Source organism: Octopus sinensis, linkage group LG23 (genome assembly GCF_006345805.1).
Source record: "Octopus sinensis linkage group LG23, ASM634580v1, whole genome shotgun sequence".
NCBI classification, from domain to species: Eukaryota; Metazoa; Mollusca; class Cephalopoda; order Octopoda; family Octopodidae; genus Octopus; species Octopus sinensis.
The window spans coordinates 26,150,337-26,168,979 of NC_043019.1; the positions used below are offsets into that span (position 1 = coordinate 26,150,337).

The following is an 18,643-nucleotide window of genomic DNA, read 5'->3' on the forward strand; positions in this document are numbered from 1 at the left end:
GTCGACTTTGCCTTTCATTCTTTCGGGGTCGATTAAATAAGTACCAGTTACGCACTGAGGTCGATGTAATCGACTTGATCCGTTTGTCTGTCCTTGTTTGTCCTCTCTGTGTTTGACCCCTTGTGGGTAATAAAGAAATAGGTATTTCGTCTGTCTTTGTGTTCTGAGTTCAAATTCCGCCGAGATCGATTTTGCCTTTCATCCATTCGGGATCGATAAATTAAATACCAGTTGCGTACTGGATCGATTTTAACCGACTGGCATCCTCTCCAAAAATTTCAGGCCTTGTGCCTAGAGTAGAAAAGAATATATTGATGCCCTTCCCAAAACGTGTAGTGGGTCTTGTGACTATGTTAGAAATTATTTCTATATCGTTCAGTTTGTTAGGCTTTAAACGGTGGAGGCCCAGTGGTTAGGGCGTTGTGAGTGTTTATTGAGCGAAAACACCTAAAGCTCCACGAGGCTCCGGCAGGGGATGGTGGTGATCCCTGCTGTACTCTTTCACCACAACTTTCTCTCACTCTTACTTCCTGTTTCTGTTGTACCTGTATTTCAAAGGGCCGGCCTTGTCACTCTCTGTGTCACGCTGAATATCCCCGAGAACTACGTTAAGGGTGCACGTGTCTGTGGAGTGCTCAGCCACTTACACGTTAATTTCACGAGCAGGCTGTTCCGTTGATTCGGATCAACCGGAACCCTCATCGTCGTAACCGACGGAGTGCTTCCACCAGGCTTTAAACAAAATTGAAAACATTAATGGAAATTTTCAATGTAATGAAAAAATTTTATGAAAATCTAAAAAAATTACGTATTAAATAATAAATTGGAATATTTATAAAACTTGGAATTTCCACGAGTTTTCATTAGTTGGGTAATGTGATGTATAAGATAAAATGCCTTGCAATGTTTTATTGTGAGCCATCACGTTCTGGGTTCAAATCCAGCTGATTTCGACTTGGGCTCTTCTTGTGTGTGTGTGTGTGTGTGGTTGATAAAATAAGTACCAGTTAATTATTGATGTTAATTAAACAAATTGATCCATCCCAGAAAGTTTCTCTTCTTGTACTTATATTAAAACAGATTATTTTTCATCACCGGATAAGTTCCTGGTTAAAATTTATTCCGCCCCTTTATTTCTGTCCTTATGTTTCAGCAAGAAATCGTTAATTTATTTTTTTCCTTTTAATTCAAGGGGAAGCTTTATTTCACTCTTGAATAATTTACAATAATAATTTATCTAAAACCCTAATGTAATAACAGGATTTTTGACACAAGTTCGTTGAGGCTGCGAAACATTAAAAAATAATCTAGGCACAAAAATATTAAAAACCTGAGGCAGACGTTTTAATATCGCTTCGTGGGTGCCAAAGTAACAAGTACCCTCAACAAAAACCAACAACAATAATTATAATTATAATAATAATTTAAGATCTGAAGCCTAATTGAAGTTATTTAGTGCTTCCCGTCTCCTTTACGAAGATAAAACACTTGCAATATTATTACACAATCGTTCACGTTTAGATCCAAATAATACGGCGATGTGCCCTTAACTCTCTCGTTTTTCATTCTCACTCCTCTCTCTGTTAATTCTTGTTAGAATTATCTCAGACATGATCAATGGATGGAAAACTGTGGTGTGTGGAATATCCGGAGGAGTTGATAGTGCTGTCGCAGCTATTTTACTTCGTAAAACAGGTAATGAAAGAAGAATTTTTTTTTTTTTTAAATTGTCCCTGAACGTAGAGGTAAACTTCCAGTGGAACCGGTCTTCGCTGTTTTATTTATTGTATTTCACATTTAAATATAATAATAATAATAATAATTGTGTACAGTGCTCAGGTGCACTACAACTCATCTAAAGTGTATATATAATCAGGTGTAGTTTCGGCGGATTTCGGAAAGCATGAGGGCCTTAAAAATACTTAATAAATATATTAAATCAACTCAACAGTTGACTAGTGGCTTATTTTGTCGACCTCGGAAAGATGACATTGAAAATTAGCCACGGCAGAGTTTGAACTCACTCCTTGAATTGTCGTAATTAAACACAACGGATATTTTAAACAACGTCCTGACAAATCAATGGATATAGGATCTATCGTAACTTCCTATTTCATTGCATCTTTAATGGGAAAAAATCAGGTAAAGCATCGTTACGCTATACCTGGGCCTTGTTTAATTTGAGGGAGTGAGCTTAATTATCCCCCACCCTTTTTTTGTTTACTTCCTTTCATGATTGCGGGTTACAGATATTTTTACTTCATTGTAATTAAAGACCCTTGGGAAAGGCATGAAGGTCACTTAATTACAGTTTCCTTTTTGTATAAAATCTCGCCGTTTCAGCCACAGTAACAAATCAGTTGTTTTAAAGAGAGACACGTATTCAATGTCGTAAGCCGGTTCTTGCAGAAATAAAAACGTAGTGGAATAACGGATACGTTCTGAGTTCAAATCCCGCGGCGGTCCACTTTAATTTCAAAATATTGATATTTACATAGACAGAAGGCAACAAATATTGTGGGGTGAGTGCGAGGGCACAGTCGATTAGATAGGCTTATGACAGGAGAGAACTAAAAAGAAGCCGGCAATCTTTCGTCTCTAGTAGACCTTTCCGTCGATTTCCGTAAAAAATTTTTTTTTTTACATATGGGCTTGCGGGAACTTTTGAAGTAATGAGAGCGAAAGAGACTAAGAGAAAGCGATTGTATGACGAGGGAAGTTCTTTTGAAGTTACCGTGCATGTGAAGCATTGATGTACATGTGTGTGTGTGTGTTTGATGGGGTGTGGGAGACAGACAGTATGTTGTGTAAGTGAAGTGCTTCTGTTAGTGTGTGTGATTTTTGTCTCTTTGCCTTGATATCATGAGCTAACTGTAATCAAACATCATTGTCACACAAGCGGTGTTGTTTATTTGCAATGATCCGTGAAAACACGTCCAGAGCAGAAGAGACTATCTCCTTCTTCGAAAATAAGTGAGTGTTGGTGACAGGAAGAGCATTCGACCCTGTGACATGCAAATGTCATAGCGACTGTCTCTTCTCCTCTGACTAACTAAATTAAATTCTCTGTGTTGCTGTCATGATAAATCTTCAATGCTAAAAGTATTTGACCGTCACTTTATTTTTCTTTTCTTTATACTCTTTACTCTTTTACTTGTTTCAGTCATTTGACTGTGGCCATGCTGGAGCATCACCTTTAGTCGAGCAAATCGACCCCAGGACTTATTCTTTGTAAGCCTAGTACTTATTCTATCGGTCTCTTTTGCCGAACCGCTAAGTGACGGGGACGTAAACACCCCAGCATCGGTTGTCAAGCGATGTTGGGAGGACAAACACATACATATATACGACGGGCTTCTTTCAGTTTCCGTCTACCAAATCCACTCACAAGGCTTTGGTCAGCCCGAGGCTATAGTAGAAGACACTTGCCCAAGGTGCCATGTAGTGGGACTGAACCCTGAACCATGTGGTCGGTAAGCAAGCTACTTACCACACAGCCACTCCTACGCCTATGATGTTTTTGTTTTTTCATTGTTTTATAGCTAGTTTGGTGGGGTTACATTGTGACGATTCTGTTTTCGATCCAGTTCCAACAGAGAGGGAGAGAGGTGGGGTAGAATGTATTCCAGTATTTACCTCCAATTTTATTGATCTAGAAGGGCAAAGTTGGCTCCAGTGAGACTTGAACTCAGGGTACAGAGATTTAAACCAAATTACACGCAAACTATTCTTTCTGACAATGCTCTAATATCTCTGCCAGTTCACCACTTTTGGTTTTGTTATTAAATATAATCAGTATTGAACCAGGAACCATGGGGTTGCAAAGCAAAACTTCTTACCACAGATGCTTTGACTGTCTTACAGGATTTAGTTATGTCTCTTTACGTAAGAACCAGTCAAGTACTGGAATCAGTCACCATCATTATCATCATTATTTAATAACCATATTCCACATTGGCAGTTTGACAGGATTCAATGTGGCCCAAGTACTGCATCATGCTTCGATCTCATGGTTTCTACAGCTGGATGCCCTTCCTAATACCTATTTTTTTATTACCCACAAGGGGCTAAACACAGAGGGGACAAACAAGGACAGACATAGGTATTAAGTCGATTACATCGACCCCAGTGCGTAACTGGTACTTAATTTATCGACCCCGAAAGGATGAAAGGCAAAGTCGACCTCGGCGGAATTTGAACTCACAACGTAGCGACAGACGAAATACCTATTTCTTTATTACCCACAAGGGGCTAAACACAGAGGAGACAAACAAGGACAGACATAGGTATTAAGTCGATTACATCGACCCCAGTGCGTAACTGGTACTTAATTTATCGACCCCGAAAGGATGAAAGGCAAAGTCGACCTCGGCGGAATTTGAACTCACAACGTAACGACAGACGAAATACCGCTAAGCATTTCGCCCAGGTCGCCGCCTTACCAGCTCGCCCTTCCTAATACCAACCACCTTACAGTATGTACTAGGTGCTTTTCATGCCACCAGCATCAGTGAGGTTGCCATGCAACTCATAAAATTGAGAACCCTGAGTGGGTCGCTAGGGAATGAGGGACAAAAGAAAGGAGTAGTCCACAAATTTTCATGTTGTTTAACCCTTTAGCATTCAGATTACTCTGTCAAATGCAAAGCCTGTTTAATTACATTATTTAAAATTAATTGTACAGCATCTTGTAACTCTGGGATATTGATGATGTCCCTGTTTATTTTTAGAATGACTTTGTAGGGTAGGTATGAGAGGTCAGAGCTGGCTGGTTTGAGAATAAAACAGGAAGACAATTTTGGCCTGGTATGGCCGGTTTAAACACTAAAGGTTTAATTAAGCTTATAGAACTGAAGAAATCCTTGTGTGCCATGAGGAAGAGTGACTCTTAATGCTTCACACCTTAATGACACTAGCATGGCTTCTTTCTTTAGTTTAGCTTGCTTTCTATTTCTTCTGTTCTAAATTACTAAAGCAGAGATTTTAAAATTTCTTTTATAATCTCTCTCAACTTTCTTTTTTATTTAACAACTGGCTTCCGTGTCGGTGGCACATAAAAACCACCAACCAATCGTGGCCATTGCCAGCCCCCCTGGCACCTGTGCCGGTGGCATGTAAAAAGCATCCACTACACTCACGGAGTGTTTGGCGTTAGGAAGGGCATCCAGCTGTAGAAACACTACCAAATTAGACTGGAGCCTGGTGCAGCCTCCTGGCTTCCCAGACCCCGGTCAAACCATCCAACCCATGCTAGCATGGAAAACGGACGTTAAACGATGATGATGATGAATTTGTTTTCCAATTTCTTTTCTATATGACATCCAGGTTACAATGTCTTGGGTCTGTACATGCGAAACTGGGACATAGCTGATGAGAATGGTTTTTGTGCAGCAGAAACAGATTTCGAAGATGCTCAGTACACATGTGATAAACTGAAAATACCTCTACATCAAGTGAATTTTGTCAAAGAATACTGGAATAATGTCTTCAGGTAAAAAATATTTTACTGTTTCTTGATTTAGGAAAGAGTTTGAGGCGGCAAGCTGGCAGAATCGTTAGCACGCCAGGCGAAATGCTTGGCGGTATTTCGCATGTCACTACATTCTGAGTTCAAATTCCGCCGAGGTCGACTTTGCCTTTCATCCTTTCGGGGTTGATAAATTAAGTACCAGTTACGCACTGGGATCGACGTAATCGACTTAATCCATTTGTCTGTCCTTGTTTGTCCCCTCTGTGTTTAGCCCCTTGTGGGTAGTAAAGAAATAGGTAGCTGTATAGTTAGACCCTGGAGAAGTAGTAAATGCATGTGGCCAAGTGGTTAGGGTACTCGGCTCATGATTGTAAGGTCATGAGTTCAATTCCTGGTGACATGTTGTATCCTTGAGCAAGGCAATTTATTTCACATTGCTCCAGTCCACTCAGCTAGCAGAAATGAGTTGTGCCTGTGAGTGAAAGGCCCAACTTTGTCTCATTTTATGTCACATTGAATCTCTCTGAGGACTATGTTAGGAATATGTGTCTGTGGAGTACTCAGCCACTTGCAAGTTAATTTCACAAGCAGGCTGTTCTGTTGATCAAATCAACTGGAACCCTCGTTGTTGTAACCAACAGAGTGCCAGCTTAGATCCTGGAGATAGATGGCCCGCCAAAGGTTGGACAGATTTGAAGATATATAATCTAGAAGAACAAAGTTTGGAGATATGTAATCTGACAGGAATGGGTCTAGAGCAGCAGTTCTCAACCGTTTTTTACCTATGGACCCCCTTTGATTCCTATATTACTTGGGGTTGATAAATTAAGTACCAGTTGCGTACTTGGGTCAATCTAATCGACTGCCCCCCCCCCCTCCCTGAAAATTTTGGGCCTTATGCCTAGAGTAGAAAAGAATATTTTTAGATGGGCAAGGCAACCAAATGGCAGAAACGTTAGCATGCCGGGCGAAATGCTTAGCAGTATTTCATGTCTTTACGTTCTGTGTTCAAATTCCGCTGAGGTTGACTTTGCCTTTCATCCTTTCGGGGTTGATAAATTAAGTAGCAGTTGCCCCTTACCGAAAATTTCGGGTTTTGTGCCTGGAGTAGCATTAAAACATTACAAATTGCTCAGTTGAGAGTTCATTTTCTCAGTTGAAATATATTGAAAACCCCATTAGAACAACTTTGCAACAAGGTAGGTTGGATGTCTTATCTCTACAAAGCATAGAAGCAGGTATGTTATTTCAGATTAATTTTGAGGATCTGATCAAAAACTTTGCAACTAAAAAAAGTAGAAAATTTTTCAGGAGCGGCTGTGTAGTAAGAAGCTTGTTTACCAACCACATGGTTCCTGGTTCAGTCCCACTGTGTGGCACCTTGGGCAAGTGTCTTCTACTATAGCCTCAGGTTGACCAAAGCCTTGCGAGTGGATTTGGTAACGGAAACTGAAAGAAGCTTATTCTTATTCTTTGTAAGCCCAGTACTTATTCTATTGGTTTCTTTTGTCGAGCCACTAAGTTATGAGGACGTAAACACACCAACATCGGTTGTCAAGCGATGGTGGTGGTGATGGAGGGTTTGTACCCAACACACACACATGCGATGGGCTTCTTTCAGTTTCCATCTACCAAATCCACTCACAAAGCTTTGGTCAGTGGGACTGAACCCGGAACCATGTGGTTGGTAAGCAAGCTACTTACCACACAGCCACTCCTGTTTATATTTTGAATTACATATATATATAGGGACAGCAAAATCTTTTATGTGCTTAGGGCCTCTGTGGGTCTTAATCCAGCCCTGTGGTTAGCAATTTTTCACAAACTGCCATCTTTAGTGCTTAGGGCCTCTGTGGGTCTTAATCCAGCCCTGTGGTTAGCAATTTTTCACAAACTGCCATCTTTAAGTTCTGAAATATACTTCAACAAATGAAATTATTTTCTTTCTTCAGTTCTTTCCTTCAGGATTATCAGAAAGGATTAACGCCCAACCCAGACATTCTTTGCAACAGACATATCAAATTTGATGCCTTTTTGAAGCATGCTCTTGGTAAACTTGGCGCTGATGCCATAGCAACTGGTCACTATGCACGTGTTGGTCGGGGCCCTGAAAATCTAAGAAGATCTCAGCCTGATCCCCGTAAGAATTTTATATTTTTTGTAAATCTCTTCGTGGGTGGGGATTTTGTTCATAAATCTATATTGTGTAGAGTTATTTATCTTGGTTGGGTGTTTAAAATGATGGACAGTTCCAGCCTCAAACGACTTTGGATTCAGCATCGGTTTGCAGAGGTCTGTGATGGAAATGTTAGTGTCTTCTACTAGCATCACCGCCACCATCCATACCACAGCCATAGCTACCACCACCACCATCATAGATACTACCTCCACTCCTACCACCACTACTATTACTGCCACTTCCATCATCACTACTACCACCACCACTGCCACTTCTACCACCGCCACCACTACCACTACTGCCACCTCCATCATTACTACTACCAACACTACTACTAACCACAACCATAGCTACCACCACCACCACCACTACTACTGCCACTTCCATCATCACTACTACAACCACTTCTACCACCACCACTACTACTGCCACCTCCATCATTACTACTACCAACACCAACACCACTACCACCTCCACCACAACAGCTATTGCTACTACCATCATCATCACTACTACCACTACCACCTCCATCATTACTACTACCAACACCACCACCACTACCACCTCCACCACAACAGCTATTGCTACTACCATCATCATCACTACTACCACTACCACCTCCATCATTACTACTACCAACACCACCACAACAGCTATTACTACTACCATCAACACCACCACCACCACCATTACTGCTATTTATTTATTACAACGTAAATCCATTTCCGTTGGTTTCAACAATGATGACGATTCCAGTTGTTCAATCAACTGAGCTTCCAAATCATTGACTAACAGTGTAAGTGGTTGAGTATTCCACAGGCACACATACACATGTACCTCTTAACGTGGAATCAGCATGACACAATCTGTGGCAAAGCTGGAGCTTTTTGAATTATAGGAACAGTCCATTCTGATGCAGGTGGAGTGTGGTGGAGGGTGGGGGCTTCTACATTGTTTCCATCTAACCAGTAAAAGCTTAGGACGGTTTGAAGCTGTGGTGGAAGACACTTGCTCTAGGTAGGATTGAACTCAGGACTCTCTGATTGTGAAGTGAACTTCTTAGCCCTTCAGCCACATAACAGCCATACCTGTGTGTTTATTTATTTATTATTTCTATTATTATTATTGTTGTTGTTGTTGTAGGCAAGCTGGCAGAATTGTTAGCACGCCAGGTGAAATGCTTAGCAGTATTTCGTCTGTCTTTAAGTTCTGAGTTCAAATTTCACCAAGGCCGACTTTGCCTTTCATCCTTTCAGGGTTGATAACTTAAGTACCAGAAAAACATTGGGGTTGATGTAATCAACTTGTCCCCTCCCCACCAAATTTCAGGCCTTGTGCCTTTAGAAGAAAGGACTGAAACGGTAGCAAACCAAGCAAAATGTGTAGCTGTATTTCGTCTGCCGTTACGTCCCGAGTTCAAATTCTGCCGAGGTCGACTTTGCCTTTCATCCTTTCAGCGTCGATAAATTAAAGTACCAGTTACGCACTGGAGTCGATGTAATTGACTCAATCCATTTGTTTGTCCCATCTGTGTTTAGCACCTTTTGGGTAGTAAAGAAATAATAATAATAATTATTATTATTATAGTGGTAAGCTGGCAGAGTCGTTAGCACACCAGGCTAAATGCTTAGCGGTATTTTGTCTGCCTTCAGGTTCTGAGTTCAAATGCTACCAAGATTAACTTTGCTTTTTATTCCATTGGGATCAATAATTTAATTGGTGGAAGATACTTGCTCAAGGTATCATTCTGCAGGATTGAACTCAGGACCTTCTGATTGTGAAGTGAACTTCTTAACCATTCAGCCACACCTTCCCCAAAATTTCTGGCCTTATGTCTACAGTAGAAAGGATTATTATTATCATTATTATACAAGACACCCAGAGCTATGCTCCATAGGGCAGTGAAAGTATGTGGTAAAAATAATTATCATCCATCATTCAAAATGATGGATGATTTTTATAGTCTTATTTTTATCACGTGCTTTCACCGCTCTACCGAGCGCAGCTCTCTGTGCCTTGGGTATGTGCTGTGGTGCTCTTATTTTTACTGTATTGAAAGTGTTTTACATAGGATGTATGCAGTGCCTAGTGGTGCTATTTTCTGTATGTTATTTATACTTGTTAGCCCTGGTGTTTTTGTTATCTCTTTGTCTGAATATTTTTTTTATTATACCTAATGTGTGAAGGCGCATGGCTCAGTGGTTAGAGCGTCGAGCTTACGATCGTGAGGTTGTGAGCTCGAATCCCGGACCGGGCTGCGTGTTGTGTTCTCGAGCAAGGCACTTTATTTCACGTTGCTCCAGTTCACTCAGCTGTAGAAATGAGTTGCGATGTCACTGGTGCCAAGCTGTATCGACCTTTGTCTTTCCCTTGGATAACACTGGTGGCGTGGAGAGGGGAGGCTGATATGCATGAGCGACTGCTGGCCTTCCATAAACAACCTTGCCCGGACTTGTGTCTAGGAGGGTAACTTTCTAGGTGCAATCCCATGGTCATTCATGACCGAAGGGGGTCTTTACCCCTTTTATACCTAATGTACCTATTATAATAGGAATTGTTTCTGTTTTTAGGCTCCACATTCGAGTTATCTCTATTTATTATTATTATTGTTGTTATTATTTTTTTTTTTTTAAGGAGTGAAATTATTAAGTTCTGTTGATTCTGTGAAAGACCAAACATTTTTCTTGTCACAAATATCTCAGGAATCCTTGCAGAAATCTCTCTTTCCCGTTGGTAACCTGCCAAAGAAGGAGGTCAGAGAGATAGCATGTTCTCACGGCTTGGAAAAAATAGCAAGGAAGAAAGAGGTAATCCTTTGCCATTTCATTTTACAATACATACACACACGCCATCATCATCATCATCAATGTGTGATACCCATTTCTGGTGCTGGCATGGGTTATATGGCTTGACAGGAACTGGCAAGACCAGGGCCTCACCAAATCCCATAGCCTGTTTTGGCTTGGTTTCTACAGCTGGATGCCCTTCCTAATGCCTAATGTACTGGGTGCTTTTTCACATGGCACCATCACCAGTGATTTGGGTTTAGGATTTCAATTCTGTTGTGGTGGGCAGGTCTTCTTAAGTACAGCAATGAGCCACACATCTTGGTCCTCTGTGATCTCCTTTGCAAGGCTATATATATATATAGTGATCATTGCCAGTGATACCAGACTGGCTCCTATGCAGGTGGCATGAAAAAAGCACCATTTGAACATGGTTGATGCTCATACTGCCTGACTGGCCCTTGTGGCGGTGGCACACAAAAGCACCCGCTACACTCTCAGAGTGGTTGGCATTAGGAAGGGCATCCAGTTGTAGAAACTTTGCCAGATCAGATTGGAACCTGGTACAGCTGCTGGCTTGCCAATCTCCTGTCAAACCGTTCAACCCATGCCAGCATGGAAAACAGACATTAAACAATGATGATGATGATTATATATATATATATATATAAAGAATAAACAGTTTTGAATGGTAAAACAATGCACTATAATATAGACAATGGGCTATATAGCTGTGGTAATTTAGTCATCCAGAGCCTGATATGATATTTCGGAATAGTATTCCTTCTTCAGATATTCTTAGACGGAGTCGCTGCTATAATCGATTTTCTAACGGCTTTATAGCAGCAACTCCATCTAAGAATATCTGAGGAAGGAAGTTTATTCCGAAATATCATCAGACTACGGATGACTAAATTACAACAGGTATATAGCCCATTGTCTGTATTATAGTGCATTGTTGTACCTTTCAAAACTTTTTATTCTTTACAAACAATACTCAATGCTTCAAGTGAACTACAATACTCTCATTCATATATATATATTTTATTTTATTTTATATTTTATTTTATATTTTATTTTACTTTTTATTAAAATTTTATGTATTGATTAAGTCTTTCCTTGTTTGTTTTGCAAAATAGTGGTTTTGTCTCTAATTAATATTATATATATATATATATATATATATATATACACACACACACACACACACACATAACATACTGATCCATGATAGAAAGTTCAACAAAAAAAGTACTCCATCTGGTGAGAGATGAATATTATTTATTTAAAGGACACAATACATGTATTTAAGAGCTACTAATAGTTTCATACACACACACACACATATATATATATATATATCACCATCATCATCAACGTTAAACGTCCGTTTTCCGCGCTAGCACGGGTTGAATGGTTCGACTGGGGTCTGGGAAGCCAGGAGGCTGCACCAGGCTCCAGTCTGATCTGGCAGTGTTTCTACAGCTGGATGCCCTTCCTAACGCCAACCACTTCGTGAGTGTAGTGGGTGCTTTTTACGTGCCACTGGCACAGGTGTCAGAGGAGTCTGGCAGCGGCCACGATCGGTTGGTGCTTTTAATGTGCCACCGGCACAGAAGCCAGTCAAGGCGGCGCTGGCATCAGCCACGTTTGGATGGTGCTTTTTATGTGCCACCGGCACAGGTATCACAACTACTATTTCCATTGATATTTATTTCGATGTTCATGTACTTGACTCAATAGGTCTCAAGCACAGCGGGTTGTTCTGAAATCCAAGGTACTTTGAATGGGCTGGGGTTATGCAGAGCTGGTGCAGGAAGCAGCCCGGGTCTTTGCAGCCACAGCATATCTCCAGAGATCTCGGCCCTTTGTCATTGCCTCTGTGAGGCCCAACGCTTTGAGGTCATGCTTGACTACCTCATCCCATGTCTTCCTGGGTCTACCTCTGCCCCTGATACCTTCAACTGTTTGGGAGCGGAACTTCTTCACACATCTCTCCTCATCCATCTGCAGTATACACACACATACATACATACATACATGCATGCGTGTGTGTAGATATACAAATTTGTGTGTTAGCATCAGTGTCTTGCTACCAGAAAGTAATGTAAACAGTTTTTAGTTACTTAAAATTCATCATCACCATTACATTTAACCATATTTTTCTCTTATTCCAGAGTATGGGAATCTGTTTCATTGGTTCCAGAAATTTCTCATCTTTCATTAAAGAGGTAAGTTAACAACACCAAAATTTGCTGAGTTCTTCCCTAGAAATAGTTGGTTCCTTCTGCTTGAATGGCAAAAAAAAATCTCTAAAACACATTTGCTTTATTTACATTAGACAGATATTTGTCCTCATCTTGTTTGTTGTTGACACAACATTTCGGCTAATATACCCTCCAGCCTTCTTCAGGTGTCTTAGGGAAATTTCGAACCTGGGTTCTCATAGCCCACGGGCATATGGCATAGTGGTTAAGAGTGTGAGCTATTAACCCCAAGATTCCGAGTTCAATTCCAGGCAGTGACCTGAATAATAATAACATTGAAAAATACTTTAGGAATGAGAACCCAGGTTCAAAATTTCCCCAAGACACCTGATGAAGACTGGAGGGTATATCATCCAAAACGTTGTGTTAAGAACAAACAAGATGAGGACAAATATCCGTCAAATGTAGATAATGTAAATAATTCCTCATCTCTTAAATATAGAACTGTATCACTTTTGCTTTTTTCTTTTTAAATAATTATTTCCATTCTACCAATATGCTTAAAACAGCCTTTGGAAAAGGCATGAACTTCACAACACTTCAGGTTTATAGAGTTGTACTCCAAACACCTGAAATGTATTTGTTTATTCCTCAGAAGTTCATCATGATAATGATGATGAACTTCTGAGGAATAAACAAATACATTTCAGGTGTTTGGTGTTTAACGTCCGCTTTCCATGCTGGTATGGGTTGGACGGTTTGACTACTAGATGCCCTTTCTAATTCCAACCACTCCGAAAGTGTGGTGCGTGCTTTTTATGTGCCACCGGCATGAGGGCCAGTTAGGCAGTACTGGCATTGACCATGCCTGAACGGTGCTTTTTACGTGTCACCGGCACGAGGGCTAGTCAGGCGAATTGGACTAATTATTGCTTAGCCAATTAAGATATATTCTGTGCTCTGGATATCTTTTGGTTAACTAAGGCAACAAGCTGACAGAATCGTTAGCATGCTGGGCGAATTGTTTAGCAGCATTTGGTCAGTCTTTACATTCTGAGTTCAAATTTTGCCAAGGTTGACTTTGCCTTTCATCCTTTCAGAGTTGATAAAATAAGTACCTATTTCTTTATTACCCACAAGGGGCTAAACACAGAGGGGACAAACAAGGACAGACATAGGTATTAAGTCGATTACATCGACCCCAGTGCGTAACTGGTACTTAATTTATCGACCCCGAAAGGATGAAAGGCAAAGTCCACCTCGCCGGAATTTGAACTCACAACGTAACGACAGACGAAATACGGCTACGCATCTCGCCCGGCGTGCTAACGTTTCTGCCAGCTCGCCGCCTAAATAAAATAAGTACCAGTTGAACACTGGGGTCAATGTAATCGACTTAACCCCTTCTCCAAAATTGATGGTTATTTGCCAAATGTTGGAATCAACATCTTTAAGTTAACTAAGGCAGCAAGCTAGCAGAATGGTTAGCTAGCCAACAAAATGTCATCTTGTCATTTTTGTCTAAATGTTAATAGTATCAGTAAATAACTCTCTCTCTCTCTCTGTCTAATATCGTATTCTTCCATTTCCAGTATGTTGTGCCTTGCCCAGGCAATTTTGTTGATGTAGAGACGGGCAAAATAGTTGGACAGCACCAAGGTAAGTCTTTCACTCTGAGACCCTAACCCAATTCTGGGCAAACTGTGGCGTATGGGAATTTCTAAATAGCATGCAACCGAAAGGATCTTGTATTTTTTTTTAGTAGTGTGGCCCACCTGAAGATGAGCCAATATGTGGTATAAACAAACAGTCTTTCCAAATCCTGCTGTATTTCACATGGACTTCTTAGTCTTCCAAAGTCATCTTGGTGTTTAAGTTGACTGACCTTTTTATTTTTGATGCAAATTTTAGTCTGAAAAATTTAACCTGATCAAATATCAAATATCAAGGGTTTTCTAGTAATGTCTGACAATATGTAGAATTGTTATCCACTGAATGTTTCGTAGCCCTTTAATATTTAAACCAGCCATATCTGGTCCACATATTTTATATTCAAACTGGTCAGGTCCAGCCTCTCACACATACTCTACTTTGTCATTGCTAAAGTAAAGCAGTCACATCATTGAAATCTTGAAGCTATGAGATCATTCATGATCATTTCAAAACAATGAATAATTAAACATTACATTAGACAGAGTAAGCTGAATGCTTCAATTAATGTTGAAAATAGTTTAGTAAAATAACTGTCATTATTAATTGGTGTTTGGATCATAAATTTACAAGTTCTGATGGAAAATTTCAATTCTCAAAAACAAGATGTTTGTACCACAGAGCTAGGGGCAGTTTCCATCTCCCAAATCCACTCACAAGGCTTTGGTCGGCCCGAAGCTATAGTAGAAGACACTTGCCCAAAGTGTTTTGCAATGGGACTGAACCTGGAACCATGTGGTTGGTAAGCAAGCTACTTACCACACAGCCACTCCTGCACCTATAATGGCAGCAAAACGTTAATACTCTTTGAACCATGAATGCCACAACTTCAAAGATCTAAAACAGAAAATTCTTTGAACCTGCTTTCATGCCTCGTCTGCCATTAATGTGAGAAATATTTTGCTTAGGGCAGAAACTTACAAACTTAGGGCTCTTGTGTGCAGCTGACTCAAGAAATCATTATTAATTTATGATGTTCCTTAATGTACTTTGTAGGTATTCATTTCTGGACCTTGGGACAACGTACCAATCTTGGCGGCCACTCTTACGCCTATTTTGTTGCAGAAATTAACCCCAACAATCAAGACATAATTGTGGTGAGTAAAACTGTTTGCATATCATTATTAAGGTGGCAAACTCGTTAGCATGCCAGGCTAAATGCTTAGTGATATTTTACCTGTTGCTACGTTGAGTTCAAATTCCACTGAGGTGGACTTTGCCTTTCATCTTTTGGGGGTTGATAAATCAAGTACCGGTTGAACACTGGAGTTGATGTAATCAATACATCCCATCTTCAAAAATGGTTGCCATCGTGGCAAAATCCCAAACCATTATTATTATTATTAAGGCAGTGAGCTGGCAGAATTGTTAGCATGCTGGATGAAATGCTTAGTGGTATTTCGTCTGCCGCTACGTTCCAAGTTCGACTTTGCCTTTCATCCTTTCGGGGTCGATTAAATAAGTACCAGTTATGCACTGGGGTTGATATAATCGACTTAATCCGTTTGTCTGTCCTTGTTTGTCCTCTCTGTGTTTAGCCCCTTGTGGATAGTGAAGAAATAGGTATTTCATCCATTGCTACATTCTGAGTTCAAATTCTGCCATGGTCAACTTTGCCTTTCATCCTTTTGGGAGTTGGTTAAGTACCTATTTCTTTACTGCCCACAAGGGGCTACACACAGAGGGGACAAACAAACGGATTAAGTCGATTATATCGACCCCAGTGCGTAACTGGTACTTATTTAATCGACCTCGAAAGGATGAAAGGCAAAGTCGACCTTGGCAGAATTTGAACTCAGAACGAAACGGCAGACGAAATACGGCTACGCAACTCGCCGCCTACCAGTAAAGTATTGGGGTCGATGTGATCAACTGCCCCCCATCCCCACAAAATCCAGGCCTTGTGCCTATAGTAAAAAGGATTATTATTATAAGGGTGTTGGAGTGGTTGACAATTAAGTCAGCTGCTAGCCATTGCCTACTGACACACACAATCATCATCACAATTGTCATTTAACATCCATCTTCCATGCTGGCATGGGTTGGATAGTTTGACAGGAGCTGGTGAGCCAGAAGACTGTGCCAAACTCTACTTTAACATGGTTTCTCCGGCTTGATGCCTTCCTTAATGCCAACCAATTTACAGAGAGAGTCAGCAAGTAACTTGCAAGATAACTAAGGAGAGAGTAGAATCGAGGGCAGGGGTCATTGTGCCAGGTGGTGAGAGGTTAGGGTAGAAATAGGGGGATAGAAACTGATATCTTGCCTATCATGATGTTTAAAATAAAGTGTCAACACAATATGCAAATTAGTAGCTCCAGCTTTCTGTAGCTCTTGTATATAGACAGACTGACCAATCCCAGAGACACAAGCAGCCAAACTGATGTAGGCATCCCTGATGAGCTTTCAATTAGAGTCAAAGATCAATCTAATTGCAGTTGGTGCCAGAGATACTGAACTTGGTCACTACTCGAGTATAATTACCAAGTGTAAAAGACATTGCTTAGACTAATTCATTAGTTTGATTAGAGAGGCTCTGCCACCAAGATGGATTCTGGTATAAAAAAAAAAATTTAAAAAAACATTCCGATTCTTTTTAAACTATTGTGGTACAAGTCCAGTGTTGCAGGAGAGTAAAAGTTCTCTTTCACTGCTGACATTCTTCTGGTCTTCACAATTTATCATTTCCATTTTTCATCTAAAATTTCCAGAAGGGGGGGGGGGGGGGGGGAATCATCATTTAACACCCACTTTTCCATGCTGGCATGGATCAGGCAGAATTTATTGAGGCAGTCACAAACTCGTACCGTTTTTCCATGCAAGGTAATATTTCTCCAAAGCCAGGCATGCTTTTCACAGAAGTCTGTAAAACAAAGGACACCACTTGCATGATGGTGACACATCTTTACAACTATCACAGAATGTCAAGCCAAGGCAACACACATATGCATATATGAAGTGCTTCTTTCAGTTTTTGTCTCCCAAATCCACTCACAAGGCTTTGAGTGGCCCAGGGTTATAGTAGAAGACACTTTCCCAAAGTGGCACACAGCAAGATTGAGCCCTTGTTTACTGGGTCATTTTGTAGTTGGGGAGGCTGGTCAACAACCTGGTTCAACTACTTGTGAGCCCAAGACATCAATACTGAAAGAACCCCCATTCCTATACAATCTCATAATAATCACACTATTTACACACAAACACTCCACTTCCATCCCCTGACAGTTTTATTGCTTTTATCTTCCCTAGGCTCCAGGTACCCACCACGCAGCATTATTTAGAGACTCCTTCATCACTGACAAACCGCACTGGATCCACTCAGAACCAGAATTTAACGAAGGTGTGGCTACAGTGAGCTTCCGTTTCCAACATATCCATCCATTAGTGACTTGTCACATACAGAGGTCTAATGACGACAAATACACTGTGACGCTAGAGAAACCACTGCGTGCTATCTGCCCTGGTCAGTATGCAGTGTTCTACAAAGACGAAGAGTGTTTGGGCAGTGCAAAAATTCTAACAGTAAATCCTTCATACTGGAGGCAAAATAAACAAAATCCCATTGACCCAACCAAAGATTTCTTGTGACAAAAACCACCATTAGATAAGAAATAAAATTATTTTCATTCATAAAATAGCAATTGTAATAAATTCATTTATTAGGAATATTGAGAAACAAGGAAAAAAATTATTTGCAATGAGCACTTTGCTCAGTAAAGAAGTTTTTCTTTTCATATATTATTATTATTATTATTATTATTATTATGAAATTGTTTGCAACAAATATTCCTCAGGCTAAAATCTGATAATGTAATTTGCCAAGTTGACAATCCCACACAAACAGTGAACAAGTTCCACATAAACCATCAACATTAGATGCTTTCTTTTCTTTTTTGTAGAAAAACATTGAGAGAAATTATTTATTATAATAAATAATTGGAGGGGTTTTTTTTTTTAAATCTTTTTTTTTTTTCAAAGTTAAGATAAATCAGGTTGTATTCAATCACTATCAATCAAGACTAATCAATTAAACAAAGTATGGATACAAGTTGGATAATCGAAAAAAACGCTTGGCTTAACTCAGTGAGTATTGGTCTGTCAAAAAGGGCTTCACAATGCTAAAAATGGCAATTATATAACGATTCCTCCCATTTCATCGGCTACTTTTTGCCACACAATTTTCTTGTAAAATGTGTGGAAACCAAAACTGCCAAAACAAAGCTGGGTTTACAGCTAAGCTCAATTCTTTGTTGATATTTCTGTGTTTATTATGAACTCATCGTGATATGCA

At 40.1% G+C, this 18,643-nt stretch overlaps 1 protein-coding gene across 1 annotated transcript; it reads left to right on the forward strand.

Annotated features, from left to right (window-relative positions):
- The first annotated feature begins 1,104 nt into the window (after window positions 1-1,104).
- On the forward strand, window positions 1,105-17,989 carry LOC115223544 (mitochondrial tRNA-specific 2-thiouridylase 1). Its single transcript, XM_029794180.2, has 8 exons — window positions 1,105-1,695; window positions 5,326-5,491; window positions 7,423-7,610; window positions 10,284-10,456; window positions 12,613-12,666; window positions 14,235-14,301; window positions 15,349-15,449; window positions 17,602-17,989. Exons 1-8 carry the CDS (start codon window positions 1,611-1,613, stop codon window positions 17,938-17,940), a joined length of 1,173 nt encoding a protein of 390 aa, XP_029650040.1. The 5' UTR covers window positions 1,105-1,610; the 3' UTR covers window positions 17,941-17,989.
- The last annotated feature ends 654 nt before the right edge of the window (window positions 17,990-18,643 follow it).